Source organism: Cetorhinus maximus, chromosome 6, assembly GCF_964194155.1.
Source record: "Cetorhinus maximus chromosome 6, sCetMax3.hap1.1, whole genome shotgun sequence".
Classification (NCBI taxonomy): Eukaryota; Metazoa; Chordata; class Chondrichthyes; order Lamniformes; family Cetorhinidae; genus Cetorhinus; species Cetorhinus maximus.
Genome location: NC_135884.1, coordinates 20,704,607 through 20,724,822, shown reverse-complemented (window position 1 = coordinate 20,724,822; position 20,216 = coordinate 20,704,607). Strand labels below are relative to the sequence as shown.

Below are 20,216 nucleotides of genomic sequence, written 5' to 3'. Positions count from 1 at the left end.
GGATTTAAATGCACTCATGGGTATTCATGGAGATTAAATGACCAAATCTATGGACTGATGAGCTTGTGTGTCTATCCATTACAGCATTGACTTGCAGAATTACCCCAAGTGCAGCTGGAAGAATCCCAGCATCCATTGTCAGGTCTACTCCTCCAAGTGTAGTTAATTAAATCAGGCTGCCTGATCAAAATCAACCTTGCATTGAAATACTGTGTCCTGCCTGGCTCAGGTATCAGATTATTGAGTTTGCTATACAGAATCAACTTTGTTCCAATCTTTGAAGTCAACTCAAATCAAAAGAGAGCTTTTTTCCATTCTTTCGTAGGATGTGGGTGTCGCTGGATTGCCCATCCCTAATTGCCCTTGAGAAGGCGGTGGTGAATTGCCTTCTTGAACTGCTGCAGTCCATGTGCTTTAGGTACTGCCAGGGAGGGAGTTCCAGGATTTTGACCCAGCGACAGTGAAGGAACAGTGATAGTTTCAAGTCAGGATGGTGCGTGGCTTCGAAGGGAACTTGCAGGTTGTGGTGTTCCCCATGCATCTGCTGCCCTTGCCCTTCTAGGTGGTGGGGGTCATGGGTTTGGAAGGTGCTGTCAATGGAGCCTTTGTGAGTTGCTGCAGTGCATCTTGTAGATAGTACATACTGCTACCACTGTGTGTTAGCGGTGGATGGAGTGGATGCTGAAGATGGTAGATGGGATGCTTTTCTTAGCCTGCCTCAGGATAGTTGCTGACAAACATGACCTTCAACCTTGCTTAGGCATATAGGAATTACAAGCAACTCAGCAGCACGTTGAACACAACTCGTCAGAAAATATGCGGGTAGCTTGTCACCAACCTCCTGATCATAGCATTGACATATGCAGTGCCCATTGGAAACTTGGCATCCTTGTAATATCTTCTAGCAGTAGTAATCCCTACCTTCAAAATTTTGTCATCAGCTATTTAGTGAACATCTACTCTCAGTGTAGTTGTCGGACCGATGTAAGACACCTTACAACTTCTCAGCTGGCATGATATGTCCAAAATCAATGTCACACACGAGGTTTACTCATTACCAATTACTTAAAGCAGATCCTCATGTAAGGATTGACAAAAGGCCTGCCACATTACTGACACTCATTCTAGGCTGATCAGAAATAATTAATTTGATGTTGAAGCCCACCTTCTCCTACAACCGTTCTCCTTTTTGTCACAAAACCACTTTACAGCTTGATGCTTAATCTTGCTTACACAACCCTCCTATTGCTTGCTTAAGATTTCCAAGCCATGAAGAAGAATGATTTGAATCTTACAACCATGTCTAAACAACGATGCAAAGTGTAGGGTATTTTTATATAAATACATAGCATGTTGTTTACAAAAATATAACATTGCTAGTTCTTACCTTGCTCTTTTCCATCTACAGAAACCTTGAGATTGATATATGCACAGGCAAGGTCCAAAACTGGAGAACTAACAGTTGAATTTCCTTTCACAAGAGTCAAATCCAGATTTGAACCCTTCAGCTGCCAACAAGAGAAGAATAAAGGTTATATCTCTTGATTAGACTTCCAGCACAATTTTCCCCAACAATCATTAGCAGTTACTTTTAAAAAGGGCAGATTGTTACAAGCCAAATTTCTGTTATGAAAAATGTTTATTAGAAACACAAAATGAAAAGGATTTTAATCCTTCTTTCAGAACTGTTTGTGGATAGCTGGCAGCTCCATATAGGCACCCAGGCTGATTCAAAGTTTCAGTCCTGGTTAAAGCAAATGAGCTGTTCCAAGATGCATTAGACTATTCCCTTTCAGTCACTTCACGAGAATGACCTGGGGGAAGGAGACCTGACAAATTTCTAATTTTCTTTCTTCCTGTTTTCTAACAAGTTAAATTCACATCATGCAATATTAAAAATGCTTTACTTTTTCCATCCTATCATCAACAGTTAATATCCTGCATAATATAATTATCTATGGCTGGATAAAATAGATTCCTGCTCCTTGGTCAATCATGCAATGAGGCTCAATTGCAGGAAGAGTCTCTTCTCATCTTCTATAGATTCTTAAAATAAATTGTAACGCACCTTACAAAAAATTATAAAAATCCTATATTTAACAATTACAAAGAAATCTATTAACAGAACAAAGGCTTCATTGTGTACATAGGATATGCATAATGGGATGTGCATAATTGGTTTTCAGTGAAAAAACTGGTTAGCCTAACCTCACTGAGGTAAAAGCCAAGACGGGTATGCTATACTGTATCAAGCATACATCTCCTCTTTATATCAAATATAACCATATACATTTGAAACTTGTGCAAGACAAGAATAAAGATTGGAGGCTTTACCTGTGTTTTTTCCTGTATAATCACTCCAGCAGAAACTGGTACTGGGTAGGGCTTCAAAGAGGTTTTTATCGTTCCCAAGATAAAGTCAATGTGATTCCGAATTACATTGTCCAAATACTCTCCTGTTGGCTGGCAGCTGTAATAAACAGTGATCTCATCTGAGGGAACCAGATGGGCCTGTAAGTGTAAATTTTATGAAATCCCATGTCATTTCTTGTCATCGTTCCTGGATCAAGTTTGTTATTGAGAGCACTGACAAAATGTACAGATTGATTATCAATGTGCTGCACCATGAAGTGATGGTACATTGCTAAGCATCTAAAAGTTCCCAATCTCACATTGCTGGAAGACATGAAGCACACCGACTGTTTGCTCTGTAAATTAGCAAATGGTGTGCTTCATGGGGAAATTGCCCCTTTTTATTTTTCAAAAAGGTACTTAATAAATATGGATTCTAAAATATATTAAAAAGTTACAGTATATTTGTGCATTAAAAAAAAGATAGAAATTTACACCCTTCGAATATCAATATTCAACCTGGCAGAATTTTACATTGAACAATTAATTTAGACTTGCATTCTTATAAACAAAATATCAAGTAGCAACAAGAGATGTTAAAACATAATTTTTTTTCAAAATTAGTGAAAAAATAAATCAGGGCATTATGAGAATTGTATTGTGGTAAGACTTTATTTGTTCTCACTTTGGATGAAAATTGATCACTTCTGATCAATAAAGCTATTATATGATACATTATCAACAATAAAATCATTCCAAATCATTAAGACACTGAGCAAAACTTCAGGGAGCATTGCACTTGTCACATTATTTGAATGCAGCGACTGGGTACTTCGTAAACAATAATATTAAAATAATCAAATATATTCACATAAAATAAAGAGAAAAAAATCTCAAAATTTAGTATTTCTTGGAAACTCCATCTTCCCCTAGTTAGAACATTATTTTTTGTCTTCTGAGTAGCCAGTAGGCACAGATCATTTAACAAAATATGCAACTGCAACAAAAACCATAATAGTTTCACTGTGGCATGTAACCATTAATAGCGAGCAAATGTCAATAATCATTACTATGATATGAAATGTAAACATATTGACTTTGAAAAGAAATAAGCTATTTAATAGAGTGGATTCAAAAGTAGAGCTGCCAAAGGCTTGCAAATAGAATCTAAGGGATCAAACCCATATAATTATTGCATTCAATATGCAGCAATATGTATGATTGCGTAATCCACTTTTTTAAAAAACTGCCTTCACGATGATAGGGCCACCTGTGGTTTTCACAGAATGTGCTACCTTGTCCAAGTTTTGACAAATGTGAGCAAATGGAAGTTACTTTAATCAGCTTAGACACCAATCATTTTCTGCCCTGCAGGAAAAGATAAAAATGAGCTGACAGAAAGCATCCACCGAATACAAGTTGATTCAGGCAGACTAATAACTCCTCTAGTTTTCACTCATAACAAAAAGCCGTAAAAAAAACTAAAACCTATTTAAATAAAGCTAGAAAATTCCCCCAACACTCAAGACTATTTCTTTTAAGCTACACATCAAGAATGCAAATCTGCTCACTTTGTTAATCTAGTTCTATGAACTATTAAGAAGCAAAAGTCAGCATGCACCAATTAAATATAATTACTTTGGGGAAAAAATAACTAAAATACTGAAAATATAAAAAACAATTATATACCAGTTAACAGTCTGGAGTGGGTTATGAAAGAGTAAGGCATTTTGAAGTGTGATAAATTTTAAATTGTGTATCTCAATCTCATACTGCAGATTGTGGTACTCTTTAGCATTTATGAACTTTGGAATTACTTACCTTTGTTAATTGTATAAATTCAAGTTGAGAATATAAAGGTGGAGGGCATTTATTAGATGATTACTTGAGCACACACGAAGAGATGCTTATTGACGCTGGTGTTGGGTTGTAGAGTTAGGAGCTGTACACAGTGTTTCACTTTGTAAATAAATCTAAAACTGCATGAAGATTGACTTCTGGCCTCCTCCTTCACCAGCTGGCTGTCAAGAGTTTAACAATCATTTTCTGTATTTCATTGATAAAAACCTAAGAAGTATGAGCAGGGGCCCTGGAGTCTGTTCTGCCATTCGATAAGATCATGGTTGAACTCCTACATCAACTCCATTCTCCCATCCTATCCCTATATCCCTGATTTGCTTAGTCCCCAAGAATCTATCAAGCTCGGTCTTGAATATTCTGAACAACTAAGCAACACAGTCCTCTGGGGTGAAGAATTCCAACTGTTGGTTGTGAGGGGTGGTGTTGGGGGGTGGGGGTTACACAATCTGTTTGGTATGACAAGCAGTGATGCTGGTACTTATTCAACAGAATGGTACACGTGAACATCATAGTTTGTGGATATGATGCACTCTTCTGTTGAAATCAGTACCACGATGTATCTGCAATTGTCTCAATAACAGAAAATTGTTTAATAGCGATATGGTTTAAGAATTCATCTTTGACATCCTCCCCATGAATCATCTAATTAAGTTGGCAATTACCTAAGCCAATCCAACAAATTCCCAGTTCAAAATTCAATGCTGAGCTTGATAGACGGTATCTGAAGATTAGAGCTGGTTTCAGCAGCTCTAGGTTAAGCTGAGTTTGTGAATGGGGGAAAAATATCAGCATGGGTTCATTATCCATCATTCCCTCCTCGAGTTTGCAGGTGCAGGGTTGGGCTCTATTATGTCGCGGTGCTGCCACAATCTGATAGTCTCCCAACATTAACTGTCTTGGTTCAAGTGGGAAGAATAGTCAGTTGGGTGAGATTCTGGTGGATACCATGTGTTAGTGGCTTTGCATTCCAGCAAGGAATCTACGCCTTCTGAAAAACAACAGGAAAGAAAAAGAAAGGAGGAGACAGGAAAGAGCTTACCTTCTTTCGAAGTTTTTGGATACGATTTATAACCTCTCGTGCAACTCCTTCATCCACCATTGACTGGTTAGGTGTAACATCTAAAAGAACCAAAGCCTAAAAGAAAACATGGCCTTTTAGTAAGAGAACAAAGCCTTCATACAATTACAGGGACAATTATTCAATAAATAGGGGCTCTACAACTATCAATATATGTAAAGAACAAAAGAAAAAAACCAGAGAGATGTTAAAAATATGAAATAAAAACAGAAAATGCTGGAAATACTCAGCAGATCTGGCAGTAACTGTGGGGGCAGAAAGAGTTAACATTTCAGATCAATGACCTTTCATCAGAGCTGGAAAAAGTTAGAGATATAAACGGGTTTAAGTAAATACAGAGGTAGGCAAGCAGGGGCGGTGGGGGGAGGAGGGCAAAAGGAAGGTCCATGATATGGTAAAAAGCAGGAGAAATTAAATGACAGAAGGGCGCAGGTGGAAAACAGAATGGAGTGATAATGGTGCAAGTAACAACAAAAAAAATAGGTCTAGAGGTGTACGCAAAGCAGAAAAGTCATCAACTGAAACATTAACACTGTTTCTCCACAGATGTTGCCAGACCTGCTGAGTGTTTCCAGCATTTCCTGTTTTTTATCATGTAAGGAACAATATTCGCATAACATCAAGGGCAACATTTTCTCCCTTGGGGTGGGGGGGGGAGAGGAGAGAGTGCGAGAGCAAGCATGAGTGGGCGTGTTTCCGATTGGCGGCATGCCACCAATTTACGTGGGCGGGCCAATTAAGGCCCGCCCAGCGTGACGTGCGCTCCCACGCAGATGGTGGGGGGGGGGGGGACTCCCTCAGCCGGGAGTGCACTCTTTCGCACACGCGCGCGAAAGAGCGCACAGATCTCTCTGAGGCAAAGTGCTGCCGATTTAAAACTTTCAATAAAGATTAGAAAAAAATGTAGCTGCCATGTCCCCTCATGTCCATAACTTTTATTGTAAAATATTCTGCATTTTTTAAATCACTCATGAAGCCTCATCGTGCCCGTGGATGAGGTTTCATGTTTTCTCACAAGGCCGCCAGGGTTCCCGGCCTGCCTGCCAACCTTGAGGTTGGACGGGCAGGTCCATTAAATGAGGTCAATTGGTTTTTTAATGGCCTTAACAGGCCGTTGACAGGTCGGCGGGTGCACATCCGATTCGGATGCGCGCCCAACTGACAACCTAAATGACGCCCGCCCGACATCACCGTATGTCATTTTACGCATCAGCTAGTGGGCCCTGCCCCCGCTCGCCGGCCGGAAGATGCTGGTCCAAGCATCAGAGTCAGCATAGTCCCGCAAAATATCAATTGGTTAAGGGATGAATGTTAGCCAGGACAGCCTGAGAGTTTCCTTTGAATAATGCCATAGACTGGAGAAGCTGGGATTCTTCCTAAAGAAGCGATGGCTAAGATCATAAATACCTGGGAAAACTCAACATGCCTGGCAGCATCTGCGGAGAGCAGCACAGTTAACGTTTCAAGTCCGAATGACCCTTCAACAGAACTAAGTAAAAAATAGAAGATAGGTGAAATATAAGCTGGTTTAAGGGGGGGTGGGACAAGTAGAGCTGGATAGAGGGCTAGTGGAGATAACCAAAAGATGTCACAGACAAAAGGACAAAGAGGTGTTGAAGGTGGTGATATTATCTAAGGAATGTGCTAATTAAGGGTAGAAAGCAGGACAAGCAAGGTACAGATTTGTACCTTGCTTGTCCTGCTTTCTACCCTTAATTAGCACATTCCTTAGATAATATCACCACCTTCAACACCTCTTTGTCCTTTTGTCTGTGACATCTTTTGGTTATCTCCACCTATCACAGGCCCTCTATCCAGCTCTTATTGTCCCACCCCCCCCCCACCCTTAAACCAGCTTATATTTCACCTCTCTTCTATTTTTACTTAGTTCTGTTGAAGGGTCATTTGGACTTGAAACGTTAACTGTGCTCCTCTCCGCAGATGCTGCCAGGCCTGCTGAGTTTTCCCAGGTATTTTTGTTTTTGTTTTGGATTTCCAGCATTATCAGTTTTTTGCTTTTATCTTATGGCTAAGGTCATATTTGATTGAGGTGTTTAGCATGAAGGGTTCACATGGAGTAAATAAAGAGTAACTATTTCCAACAGCTGAAGGGACAATAGCCTGAGGGCACAGATATAAAATGACTGGCAAAAGTACCAGAGGTGACATGAGGGAAAATATTTTTATACAACAAGTGGTTAGTATTTGGAATGTACTGCCTGATGGATGGTGGATACAGATTCAATAATAGTCTTCAAAAGGCAATTTGATAAATACTTGAAGTAAAAGCCGCAAGATATGAGGGAAAAGCAGGGCAGAGGGACTAACTGCATTGCTCAAAAGAGCAGATGCAGATGCACTGAGCTGAATGGACACCTTCTGTATTAATCTCTGATTGCTAGATTAATACCAGGAATGGGAGGGGTTGTTTTATGAGGAAAGGCTGGACAGGCTAAGCTTGTATACACTAGAGTTTGGAAGAGTAAGAGGTGACTTGATTGAAACATGCACGATGCTGAGGGGACTTAACAGGGTGGATGTGGAAAGGGCGTTTCCTCTTGTGAGAGCATTTAGAACCAGGGACCACTATTTAAAATTAAGGGGTTGTCCATTTAAGACAGAAATGAGGAAAAAGTTTCTCTCTCAGAGGGTTGTGAGACTTGGAATTCTTTTCCTTAAAAAGGTAGCTGAGGCAGAGTCCTTGAATATCTTTAAGGCAGAAGTAGATGGATTCTTGATAAGGAAGGGGATGAAAGGTTATAGGAGTTGGCAGGGATGCGGAGTTAAGGTTAAAGTCAGATCAGCCATGATATTATTGAATGGCAGAGCAAGCTCGAGGGGCCGAGTGGCCTACTCCTGCTCCTAATTTGTATGTTCATATCCTATGAACCATGTCCCAACAACATCCAGCATCTTCAGCAACAATAACTTGTATTTACATAGTACCTTCACTATAAAACAAAAAGTCTGAAGGCACTTCACAAGGCATAATCAAGAAAAAGGGAAGATGTTTGGAAGAAAGAAAGAAATCGCAGTTTGAAAGAAAGAAATAAATTGCAGTTTATAAACATGTTTCATGACCTCAGGATGTCAATTAAGTACTTTTGAGTTGTAATCACTGTTGTAATGTAGTAAATGCAGCAGCCAATTTGCACATAAGGTTTCACAGAATCAGGCTCACTTCATTTTGCGTTATGTTGGTTGAGAGATAGGTATTTGACAGTAGAAGGCCTAAAGCTTGGTCAAAGTAGTTGGTTTTAATGACGGTCCTCTCCTCTTAAAAGACATGCGAGAGGTGGGCAGATAGTGGGTCCTAAAAGGAAGGAACATTAGACTGTGGGGCCTAGATGACTGATGGCACAATTGCCAATGGTAGGCAAAGGGAGGGAGGGATAAGGAGAGGAAGTGATGGTGAGAAAATGAACAAAAAAAAAAACAAGCAACAAGTCATACTTCACGTATACCTCTACAAACTAACTGTAGAAAACTAAATTTCCAGCTGCAATGGTAAGAAGCAAAATACATCAGAACCTATTATATTAAAAACAGGGAATGCTGGAGCACTTAGCAGGTCAGACAGCATCCGTGCAGAGAGAAACAGTTAATGTTTCAGGTCGATGACCTTTCATCAGAAGTGCAGCGGGAACAGGTTCAAGACATTTCCCAGCTGGTGAGTTTAACCATATGATATTCAAATCTAAAAGTGTAAGGGAGCCAAATTAAAACAGCTGTAGTGACAAAAATTGTTGCAGTATTCTGGATTACCAGCTATATTTACGCTTATTAATTATTTACACAAAAATACAACTTATTAAAAAGTGGGGTATGTATGAACATGATCAGGCATGTTAAAATAGTGGTTATGTTACTGGACTAATAATTGAGCGGTCTGGAGATCTCAGTTCAAATTCCACTATAGCAGCTGAGGAATTTAAATTAAATTAAATTAATTAATCATATCATTGGATTTCGCAATAAAACCTAAAAAAGATAACGGAGCAGAATTAAAACAACTAAAATGACAAAACTGCTCAAAATTCTGGATAACCAGCTATATTTACAATCATTATTTGTGCAAAAGTACAATTTCTTAAAAAGTAGGGTTGGTACTGATAATTAAATAAATCTAGAATAAAGAGCTAGAATGGTGAACATGGAACTATCAGATTATTGCTAAAAATGTCCTTTGGGGAAGGAAATCTGCCAACCTTACCCGGTGTGGCATATATGCAACTCCAGAGCCGCAGTAGTGAAAATGACTCTGAAATGGCCCAGCAAGTTGTCTCCAGGACAATTAGGATGGGCAAAGGGGTTTGGGATCCTCTATTTTATTGTACATGAGCATTCATTCCAAAAACAAGTGGAAATCTTAGCCAAGCAAAACAGTTTTCTATGGGCAGAAATTTTCGCTTGGCAGGCGGGTGCACGCCCGGCCCACTCGAGCATGAAATGATGCGCACTGACGTTGGCCGAGTGTGTCGACGTCAACGTACAGTCGCGCAATAGTTTGGTCGGCAGGTGCGTGCCGGAGCTGCTAGCGCACCTGCCAACAATTAAAAGGCCTGTTAAGGCCATTAAATAATCAATTAAGTTAAATTTTTTGCTGCTTGTCCAACCTAACGGTTGGCGGGCAGACAAAAAGGCCAAGCAGACTTTGCATTCTTTTGGAAGCCTCATCCACGGGTGGGATGAGGTTTCCAAAAGCACATAAGTTTTAAAATTGAATTAATAACATGTCCCTGCTCATGTGACAGAATCACACGAGGGGACATGTTTTATTACATTTTTATTTTCTTCACTTTCTTTTTTTTTAAACAATGCTTCATCTCCCCGAGGCAGCGCTGTGCCTCAGGAAGATTATGAAGCACTCACTCGTGCGAGGTTCACGCTCGGCCTGCTCCCCTCCTCCTCCTGCCCATACAGGCAACGCTCAGCTCTGCCGCTCGCGTTTCATGCTGGGTGGACCTTAATTGGTCCACCAGCGTGAAATTGCGGTCCGTTCCCGATCGCGGGTGGTTTCCTGACTGCCCCCACCTGCCCTGCCGAGCCTGCCTGCCAAGGGCGAAATTCTGCCCTATGTTGCTTTTTAACACTTCTACGTTAATACAATGTTGCTAGTACCTGTAGTTTTACTTTACAACTAATTAAAAACTGCAAATATTTTCCTTCTGCAACTGTATGTTATTCCCCTGTGCATTTAATTAAAAAACACTTACTTGAGCATCAGAATGGGCTTCATATTGAGCACTTATTCCTGTACTTGGATCAAATGTATACAGAAGACGCAAATCTTCCTCATGGAGCTCATGTCCTTCGACAATTATGGTGCCTGTTGATAGAATATTGAATATGCAAGGTCTCACCAATATCTCAACTGATTCGTGACAGGAATTAAACTTATTTCAAACAAATATTTCAAGTCTTGATTATTTTCTCCATGTACTGATTTCCACAAGGAAACAATTAGCATTATTAACCTCCTTTCCCCTGCACCAGAAAGTGACGCTTTTGAGAATATGTGACTAAAACCCAACTAAACAGAGGTCAAATGTCAAATGAAATGGAACAAATAGAGACATTTGCAATATCTAATCAAAATCCATTTCAATAAGTTTGCTTACATAATGTAAATTAACAATAACATTGATTATCTTCAGTGCAGATTTTTGGATTTTTTTAAAGATTTTTAAACTAAATGATGGAGGCAATGCAAATTTTCCCAATTGCAGCTGAGGCTAAAAATAGCCTAATTCTACTTGGATCAAATCCTCATGTCTTCCAATGTGCAGCATTTCCCAAACTTAATAAGTGGAGGTCTAAAACATTTCTTTTTCAATGCTGGCATGAGAACTTTCAAGAATTTTTTTTCTCTCTACACTACAACAGTTCAAAAGTATCCCTTTGGCTCTAAAACACTTTTAGATGCTCTGAGGCTGCGGAGGTGCTATATTAATGCAAGTTATTTATTTATTTACAAAAATACACATATTGCAACTTGCCCTCCAGTTGATTCAAATCTTTGCTAAATTGAAAAAAAAGTTAGGTTAAACTCTTACATTTCAAATCATATTCCTCAGATCAAGTGAAGCAAAAGGTGCTATACTGCCAGTTAAAGAATAATTGCAGTTGTGAGCAATTATAAAGATGTTTATTATGACCAGATATTATAGGAAACAGATGGGCCTTTTGTTGATGATTGTATTGAAAAGATTAAGGGACGGAGTCTGGAAACAATGTTGTAACGTACTATTGCTCCGAGATGCTAGGGTTTACTTGTACTTCATATCTAATTACCTGGTTACAGTTTGACACAGAGATAGCATTTAACCTTGCGCCTAAAAGATAAGTCCAATCATGCTGTCAATATTTTGAACAAGAAATTACTGCTCCTTCCACTGCAAATAGGAAGTAGTTTCCTAATACGCACCTGTCTTTTGGAACTCCTCCAACTGCATATTCTGGAGCCCCTTGATAGCAGTTGCAACAGATTTGAATGCTCCCTTCAGGCGTTTTCCTAGCACCATGTGATCTGGTTCTGCCCTTAGCAGAATGCCATACTTGCCTTTGTCTGTGGATAATGTCAGCTGACGAACATTTAGTTCCTATTGGGAAATGTAGAAAAACAAATAAAACTTAGTGCGTAATTAAAGACATTTCAGTTAAGAACATCAGAGCAGAGACATTTTTAACTATAGATTCTTTTAGAAAATGATATTCCAATTTGCATTCTCTATCACATTTACAATTTCCTATAAATTTATACATACAAATCAGTATCCATTATGACTGAGCATGTTCGATATCAGCCTGTTCGTTGCCAACTGTTCCCACACCTGTGAAGCATCCTATATGTGCTTTTTGCATTCTGGATTAGTACATTACATGGCCACTTACTGATGTCGGAAATCAAAATCAAGTTAGGATCCCAATGAGTCTGTAATTCGTCACCTAGCCATCAATTCATTATTTTATAAATATATAACATATATATATTGTTTTCACTACAGTTCAATGTATAACCATAAAGTCACAAACAGATGACACAATGAGGATATCAGTGAGCACACTGTCAGGGAGAATGATTACCGTTGCTATTTTCTGATTCAAAGAGACAAGTATATTTTTCTTGTTTCCCTCCCCCTTCCCTCCTTCAACCAAGAGACAGCAGTGCCAAAGGGAGAAAATAAATCTGTGCAACCATAAAATCAAAGCATTCAAAAGGCATGAGTAATATTGAAGTGCTTATTCTACACAACAGTCCAATAAGGCATTTTAGATACAATTGAATTAACTCCTGAAGTGAAACCTGCAGGAATTCATTAAACTGTAGCTTGAAGACACAAACAATTACACACAAGAAATGTGCATTTAATTTTTGAAACTCATGCAAATTTTTATATAGCCTGGCATAAGTGAAGCGGCATTTCCATCACAGAAGAGTTTGCTTAGATCATGGTAATCCAATAGTCCTTTCCTAACTGTAGAAAAGTGAGACAAATTTGCAGTTCATTTAGCTCAGGTATTAGGCACTTTGCATTAACTAATTACTAATCTTTGAAGCAACTATTTAATTTCACTGTTACTTAAGACAATTATTCCTGATCAGAAAATTCATATACACAGTCAGTCGGGATATATTTACAAGTGCGTTGGTAGGCAATATTACTTGTTTATCAATTTACACTCTGCACTTGGATCCAATTAAAATTTGTTCCTGTAAATATATCCATTACTGAGAAATATGTATACTATTTTTGTTACACATTTTCTGATGTCAAATGTTAATGACAACATTGGAAATCCATCCCCATATGCACCTCAAACCCAAAGAAAGATACTTAGAGCATAATACTCAAAAATCTTTTCAAATTAATGTTACTTTTAAATAGTCTGCAACTCTTTGCAGAGACAAAATTGACCAGAGTGCAAAGGGGAGGAGGCATATTTAAATAAAGCACGCTTACCAGATATAGAAACAAGAAATAGAGGGAAACCAGAGACAGGCACAGGCATGGTTTACACCTGAGAGCAGCTCAACTGGTCAACTGGGATTAAGTAGCTCAACTGGACCAGTTCCAGTTTCCCTTGAAAACTGGATCGTTGATAACTGATTTTTCTTCCTGGGAGAATCTCCCAATACTAAAGAAAGGTCATTGTTCTGAAATGTTAGCCCACCTTCCTCTCCCAGAGAGGCTGCCTGACCGTCGAAATGTTCCAGCAATTTTTGTTTATACATTGTAACTTCTCCAGCCTGGAAATCCGAAATACAGAAACACCAGTTGTCCGGAATTTTCTGTAGCAGGCCCATACAATTCACAGACTCGCCACTCACGGTCCTGCCACAATTTGCGAAATACAGAATGTGATGGTCTTTATAGTTGTACTAATGGTCCCGCTTCTATTGAAGATAAGGGTAACAGCCTTTGGCTGTTTCAGTGAGAGACAAGGTGCATGATGGAGGAAGGAAATCTGGCTAATTAGGTAGGAATTAATGTTAAAAATCAAAGCCTTTCACGTGGTACATTGTCAACCTTTCTGGGAAAGGAAATGGCTCTCTATTTTTTGAGATTGAATGTTTAGTAAATAATAATTACACTACTTTCTCTGGCTGGGCCTGTTGCTAATTTTGGGTCCTGTGTTACATTGAGACCCCATGCTACATTTTTCCATACTACAGTCACCACGTTCCCTCATCATCCGCCATTTTCTGCTCACAATAAGTTTGCAGCAGTGCTTTTGAGCAGACCCAGAGCATAGTTTGGTTTCTTTTTACCGTATTTTGATAAATAAAACAATTTTTGTGTTTGATAATATTCTCCCACTGTTTTATGTTTCAGACACACATTTATATCTGGTTCACACTCGTGGGCCTGAATTTTCAGCTCAGTGGATGGGCGCGATCGGAGGGCCCGGGAGCGGTCGGGAAATGGACTGCCGAGCACGATCGGCCCCCTACCGCGATTTCAAGCTGGCTGGCCAATTAACGGCCAGCCAGCATGAAGTACACGCTGAAAAGTTCAGCACTGCCAGGTCGGGGCGGGCCAATAACGTCGATGCGGGTGAGCACTAACAGAAAGCTTCCTGAAGGCAGAAGACTGCCTCAGGGAGCTAAAGACCTGAAACCCAGGAAATAATGTTTTTTAAAATCAGAAAACAAATGTCCAAGCATCACAATCGGGCACCTGAACATAGAGATTATAAAAATGGTGTCCACAGATTTCTATTTTTATTTTATTTAATAACGGAAACCTCATCCCACCCTTGGATGAGGTCTGTTGAAAACTGTAAAGGCCGCCTGGCCGATTCACCAGTTCGCTAACCGTAAAGTATGACGGGCTACTTAAATGACAGACAATTGCACCGTTAATGGGCTTAATTACCCTCTTAATTGTCATCAGGCGTGCTTCCAACTTTTGCGTGCGCCCACCGATCGAAATATCGTGCGAGCATGGGATAACATCTGGACACTCGCCCAAATTCATCTCGCACGATGTTACACCCTGATCAGGTCTGCGCTGCCATTTTACATGGGTGAGCCAATTGAGGCCCGCCCAGCGTGACGTGTGCCCAGAAGCGCTGTACGCTCCCTGCGTCAGGGCCTGCGCATGAAAGAGCGCAAAAATCTCTGTGAGGCACGGAGCTGCCTTGGGGAGATTAGTTTAAGTTCCCAAAATTTTAATAAAGAGAAAAAAAAATTTAAGACATGTCCCCTCATGTGACAATGTCACATGAGCTGGGACATGTCAATGAATATTAATGAAAAAATTTATTTAATTTATAAACCCTTCATGAAACCTCATCCTGCCTGTGGATGAGGTTCCATAAAAATGCAAAAGCCGCCTGAGCTCTTCATCTGCCCGCCAGCCTTAAGGTTGGACGGGCAGCTCAGTTTATTAGTTTAATTGATATTTAAATGGCCTTAATAGGCCTTTGACAATTTGGCGAGCGCACAGCCAACTCACTAAGCCGAAGATTCAGGCCATTATTCTATAATATAGAAAATTCCAAAATCCAGAAATGTCTTCGTCCCAAGCATTTCGGACTGGAGAGGTTACAGTGTATTTTAATTTCCAGTATCTCCAATATTTTGCTTTGTCCAGATATAGTTTAAGCAAATTGTATGGTGGTCAAATTCAACCAGTTGTATTTTTTTAATTGAAGAAAAATACTAGTGTCATTAGTGATGCCACTGTTCTGAACATGCACAGCACATTTTGGTCCTGCACAAGAGCACATGAAATACTCTGTTGAGCCTGCTCTGCCATGCAATATGATCTTGGGCTTCAACTCCACCCTATACCCTTGGTTCCCTGAGAGACCAAAAATCTGTCAGTCCCAGCCTTAAATGCATTCAACAATGGAGCAGCCACACCCTTCTGAAGTAGGGAATTCCAAAAATTCATAACCATCTGAGTGAAGAAATGTCAGTCCTAAATGATCAGCCCCTTATCCAGAGACTGTGTCCCCACGGTATAGATTTGCTGACCAGCGGAAACAATCTCTCAGCATGTACTTGATCAAGCCCCTTTAGATTCTTGTGTGTTTAATTGAGATCACCTCTCATTCTTCTTATTCCAGAGAATATAGGCCCAATTTATTCAGCCTCTCATCACAGGAAAACTCCGTCATCCCAGGGACCAATTTAATGAACCTTCGCTGTAGCAACTTAAATGCAAGAATATCCTTCCTTAAATACAGAAACCAAACATGCACACAGTAATCTAGATAAGGTCTTACCAAAGCCCTCAACAATTGTATCAAGACTTCCTTATTCCTGTACTCCAATCCCTTTGCCATAAAGACCAACATGCCATTTGCCTTCCCAATTGCGTGATGCAACTGCATGCTAACTTTCTGCGTTCCTTGTACGAGCACATCCAAGACTCCTTGAACATCAACACTTACAAGTTTCACACCTTAAAAAATATTCTGCTTTGCTGTTCTTACGACCAAAGTGAAAAACTTCACATTTCCCTACATTATACTCCATCTGCCATCTTGTTTCCCACTCACTTAACCTGTCTATATCTCTTTGCAGCCTCATGTGTCCTCCCTACAGCTTACCTTCCCATCTAGCTTGGTATCATCAGCAAACTTTGATAATTTACTCTCTGTCTCTTTGTCTTAGTCATTAATATAGATTGTAAATAGTTGAAGCCCTAGCACTGATCCTTGCAGCAGTCCACCTGTCATAGCCCACCAACTTAAAAATGCCCCTTTTATATGCACTTTGTTTCCTGTCCGTTAATCAATCCTCTATCCATACCCCCTGCTCCATGAGCCCTTATACTGCCTGTTAACCTTTTGTGTAGCAATTTATTAAATACCTTTGGAAATCTAGACATACTACATCTACTGGTTCCCCATTATCTACCCTACTCGTTACATCCTCAAAAAACTCTAATAAATTTGTCAAACAGGATTTCCCTTTTATAAAACCATGTTGACTTATTCTAATCATACTTTATTTCTCTAAGTGCATTGTTAAGACTTCCTTAATAGTAGATTCCATCATTTTCCCAATGACTGATGTTAGGCTAACCGCCTGTAGTTCACAATTATCTCTCTTCTTCCTTTCTTGAAAAGTGGTCTTACATTTGCCAACTTCCAATCTGATCGGACCGTACCTGAATTTAAGGAACTTTAGAAAATCATAGCATCTACCATCGCTGCAGCTATCTCTTTAAGAGGCCTAGTGTGTAGGCCATCAGGTCCTGGGGATTTGTTGAATTTTCATCTGTTAAGTTTCTCCAATATTTTTTCTCTGCTGATATTAATTACCCTAATTTCCTGATTCTTTTTAGCTCCTAGGTTGCCCTCTATTTCTGGTGCGCAACTTGTGTCTTCTTCTGTGACACAAAGACTACTCTTCTGCTCAGGCACAAAGTTTGTTCTCAATACTTCTGCCATTTCCTCATTCTTCATGACAATTTCTCCTGTCTCTGCTTCTAAGGGACCAACATTTACTTCAGCTACTCCCCTCCTTTTTATAAAACAATAAAAACTCTTACAATCTGTTCTAATATTTCTGGCTAGTTTACTCTCATATTCTATTTTTGCATTTTTAAATCAACTTTTTGGTGACCCTTTGTTGGTTTCTAAAATATTCCCAAATCTCAGGCTTGCTACCGTTCTTTGCAATAGTATGAGCCTCTTCTTTTAATCTAATGCTATCCTTAACTTCCTAAGTGAGCCATGGATGGGTCTTTCTTGCTGAGGTTTTGTTTTTCAATGGAATGTATTTTTGTTGAACATTTGAATGGTTTCTTTAAACATTCGCCACTGTTTTCTTACCACCATACCTTGGTCTATTTACCCAATCAACTTTAGCCAGTTCTCCCCTTATACCCATGTAATTGGCTTTGTTTAAGATATAACACATTAATAGCATTGAGAAAACCAAATACCTTTTACTGAATAGCCAGCTAATAATTTTTCAAAAATTACTTGAAATAATTCTAAAACAGACGCAGTGTTAGTTAAAATGCCATGTAATGACCATTCCTGCACACAGCAAAGCCACATCACTTCAGTATTAATTAGTTGGCCTGCAACTTGAACATAGAAGGCAAGGCTTACTTTAAGCAGAAAATATGCTTATTTTTGTTATCAAAACGAAAATGGTAATGTTATGATTGTAATTTACTTCATTATTCGGCATCACATTTGCAGAAAAAACAATCGCTTAACATCTCCATACAATTAATCTGGGCAGTTTACTTAAAGTTAATTTATATGCAAGTGATTAAATTACCCTGCATTGGACCTGGGCCCAGGGTAGGTAACCAAATCCAATTGATCCAATAAGTACACCCAGGACTGGGTCACTCCTCACACCGTCCAATGTGTTACAGGATTTTATTAGGATATTTTCCTCTGCATATAATTTAATGGATGATGCGCACAGAGACAGCATGCATATCTAACAAAAAAGTACTTGAGTATTGCTGAAAAAAAAAGGCATCTTTTGTCGTGGAACTTCATCTTGCACTCATCAGGACAATTCGCAAGAAAATGCGAATGTCAGGGGAAACAACATATTTATATGAGAAATGAGTCTTAGCTGGAATGGCACCCACAGTGCTGTCTCCCTCCCTAACAACACTGTGGGTGTACCTACACCACAAGGGCTGCAGCGATTCAAGAAGGCAGCTCACGACCACTTTCTCATGGGCAATACATGCTGGCCTAGCCAGCAATGCCCACATGCTGTAAATGAATTTTTAAAAACCCCTACCCCTTGTATGTGAATGATACGTTTGCTATATCTAGATCTGCAAATGCATGTAATAATTTCCTTACATGTCTTAATGGGCTCTATCTTGTACTCAAATTTACCTTTGAAATGGAGCATTCAAATGAACCCCCTTTCCTCTACGTGCTAGTTGAGAAATCTGCCAGGGGGTTCTTTACCATGGTCTACCGCATGCCTACCTTCACTGGTCAATACACATGTTGGTATTCTTACAGTTCCACGAACTATAAGGTTGGCCTTATCGGCAACCCCATAGAGCCCGGGCCAGTTGCTCACCATGCAAGCTTGATGCTGAAATAGGGTGCATCAAAGGCATCCTGTGGGATAATGGCTACCCTTATTCCACGAGTTTGCGCATTTCACTCTGTATATTATGCAAGCTGATGAACGGGCCCAAGGCCATCATTTTCAGCCCTGAAAAGTTCCCAGTCTACCCCAGATTACCCTGGAAGGGCAAGGTACCTCAAAAATTTGAGCAACAGGTGAAGCTAGCTGTTTCACGCTGCTACTATGCAGCAGCAACACAATTGGTATTCGCCACTAACAGGATACTGCCATCAACCCAAAAAGATGTTCTGCCTATCACACAAATGAGTAATGTGGTGTATGAATTTCAGTGCTAGTGTAATGTTAGGTATGTAGGCCGTATTTCCCAAAGACTGGCGGATCATATCAAACAGCATATCCTTTCCACTGTTCGCAATGGGCAAGGTACAGACCATACCCAGCCAGCCCTCACTTGCAAAAGTCAAAACACATTGTCCAACATTAGATGTGATTCTGCGATTGGGCAACACTTGCTAAATAATCCTCAGTGTGCTAAGAATTATGCTGACAACTAATTTAAGATTGTCAGTCGGGCTCGTAGTGTAGCACATTTACTTTTACTGGACGCTACACATGTTAATGCACAAGGCCCTATCCTGTGCAGACAAAAAGACAATGTACACACATTGCGCCTGTTTCAGCTAAACAAAATAACTGATGGCCATTTGCTGGTTTATTCCCTGGGGTAATGTCTTGACCAGAGTCAAGTTGTCTGGTTTAAATTTCAAATAATGCTTGGCAGTTAACTGTCAGTCACCCTCAACTGGTGTATTCTCCATGGCAATAACTCTACCAGAGTACACTTGCCAACCAATCAGCACACTCTTCTCATTCAGTATAATTATGTTGTTTCCCCTGACATTGGTATTTTCTTGTGAATTGTCCTGATAAGCGCAAGATGAAAAGCTTCAACAAAAAAATCTCTTTTTTTCAGCAATACTCAAATTTTGTACTACCACACGACTACAGAAAAGATACTGGTGAAATTGCCCTGTTAGGAACCAGCAGAACATACAGAATAACTCTATTTAAATCAATAAGAATTTGCATCCTGGCACTGGCACCTGTAAGGTTGCTGCTGCCACACCCTCAGTAGGGCACCAAACTCAAAGGAAGTGCAGACTGGATAAGTACTTCAAGTATTTTTGTTTTGCTTCTAATCTAGTCCGCCTTCATGCATGGTTTTCTGTTGTGATCTTGAAATCTCTTGTACACAATACAAGATAATGTGGCATCTGAGAGTTAATCAATTGGAACAAAATGTCAATGTGCGAGCCATTTAAAATACTAACTTACTACATAAAATGCATTTGGTGGTGAACAGCTTTAAGTCCAATTTTTTTA

The 20,216-nt window shown here is 39.7% G+C and overlaps 1 protein-coding gene across 3 annotated transcripts in view; it reads right to left on the bottom strand.

Annotated features, from left to right (window-relative positions):
• The window catches only part of iars1 (isoleucyl-tRNA synthetase 1), a 189,664-nt gene that overhangs the window by 30,973 nt on the left and 138,475 nt on the right, over positions 1-20,216 (bottom strand). For all 3 annotated transcript variants that reach the window (XM_078543384.1, XM_078543383.1, XM_078543385.1), the window contains exons 26-30: positions 11,718-11,892; positions 10,507-10,619; positions 5,252-5,347; positions 2,335-2,511; positions 1,388-1,508 (exon numbers count right to left, since the gene is read on the bottom strand). In XM_078543384.1, coding sequence (XP_078399510.1) covers positions 1,388-1,508; positions 2,335-2,511; positions 5,252-5,347; positions 10,507-10,619; positions 11,718-11,892 — 682 coding nt within the window. The remainder of the gene's footprint in view (positions 1-1,387; positions 1,509-2,334; positions 2,512-5,251; positions 5,348-10,506; positions 10,620-11,717; positions 11,893-20,216) is intronic.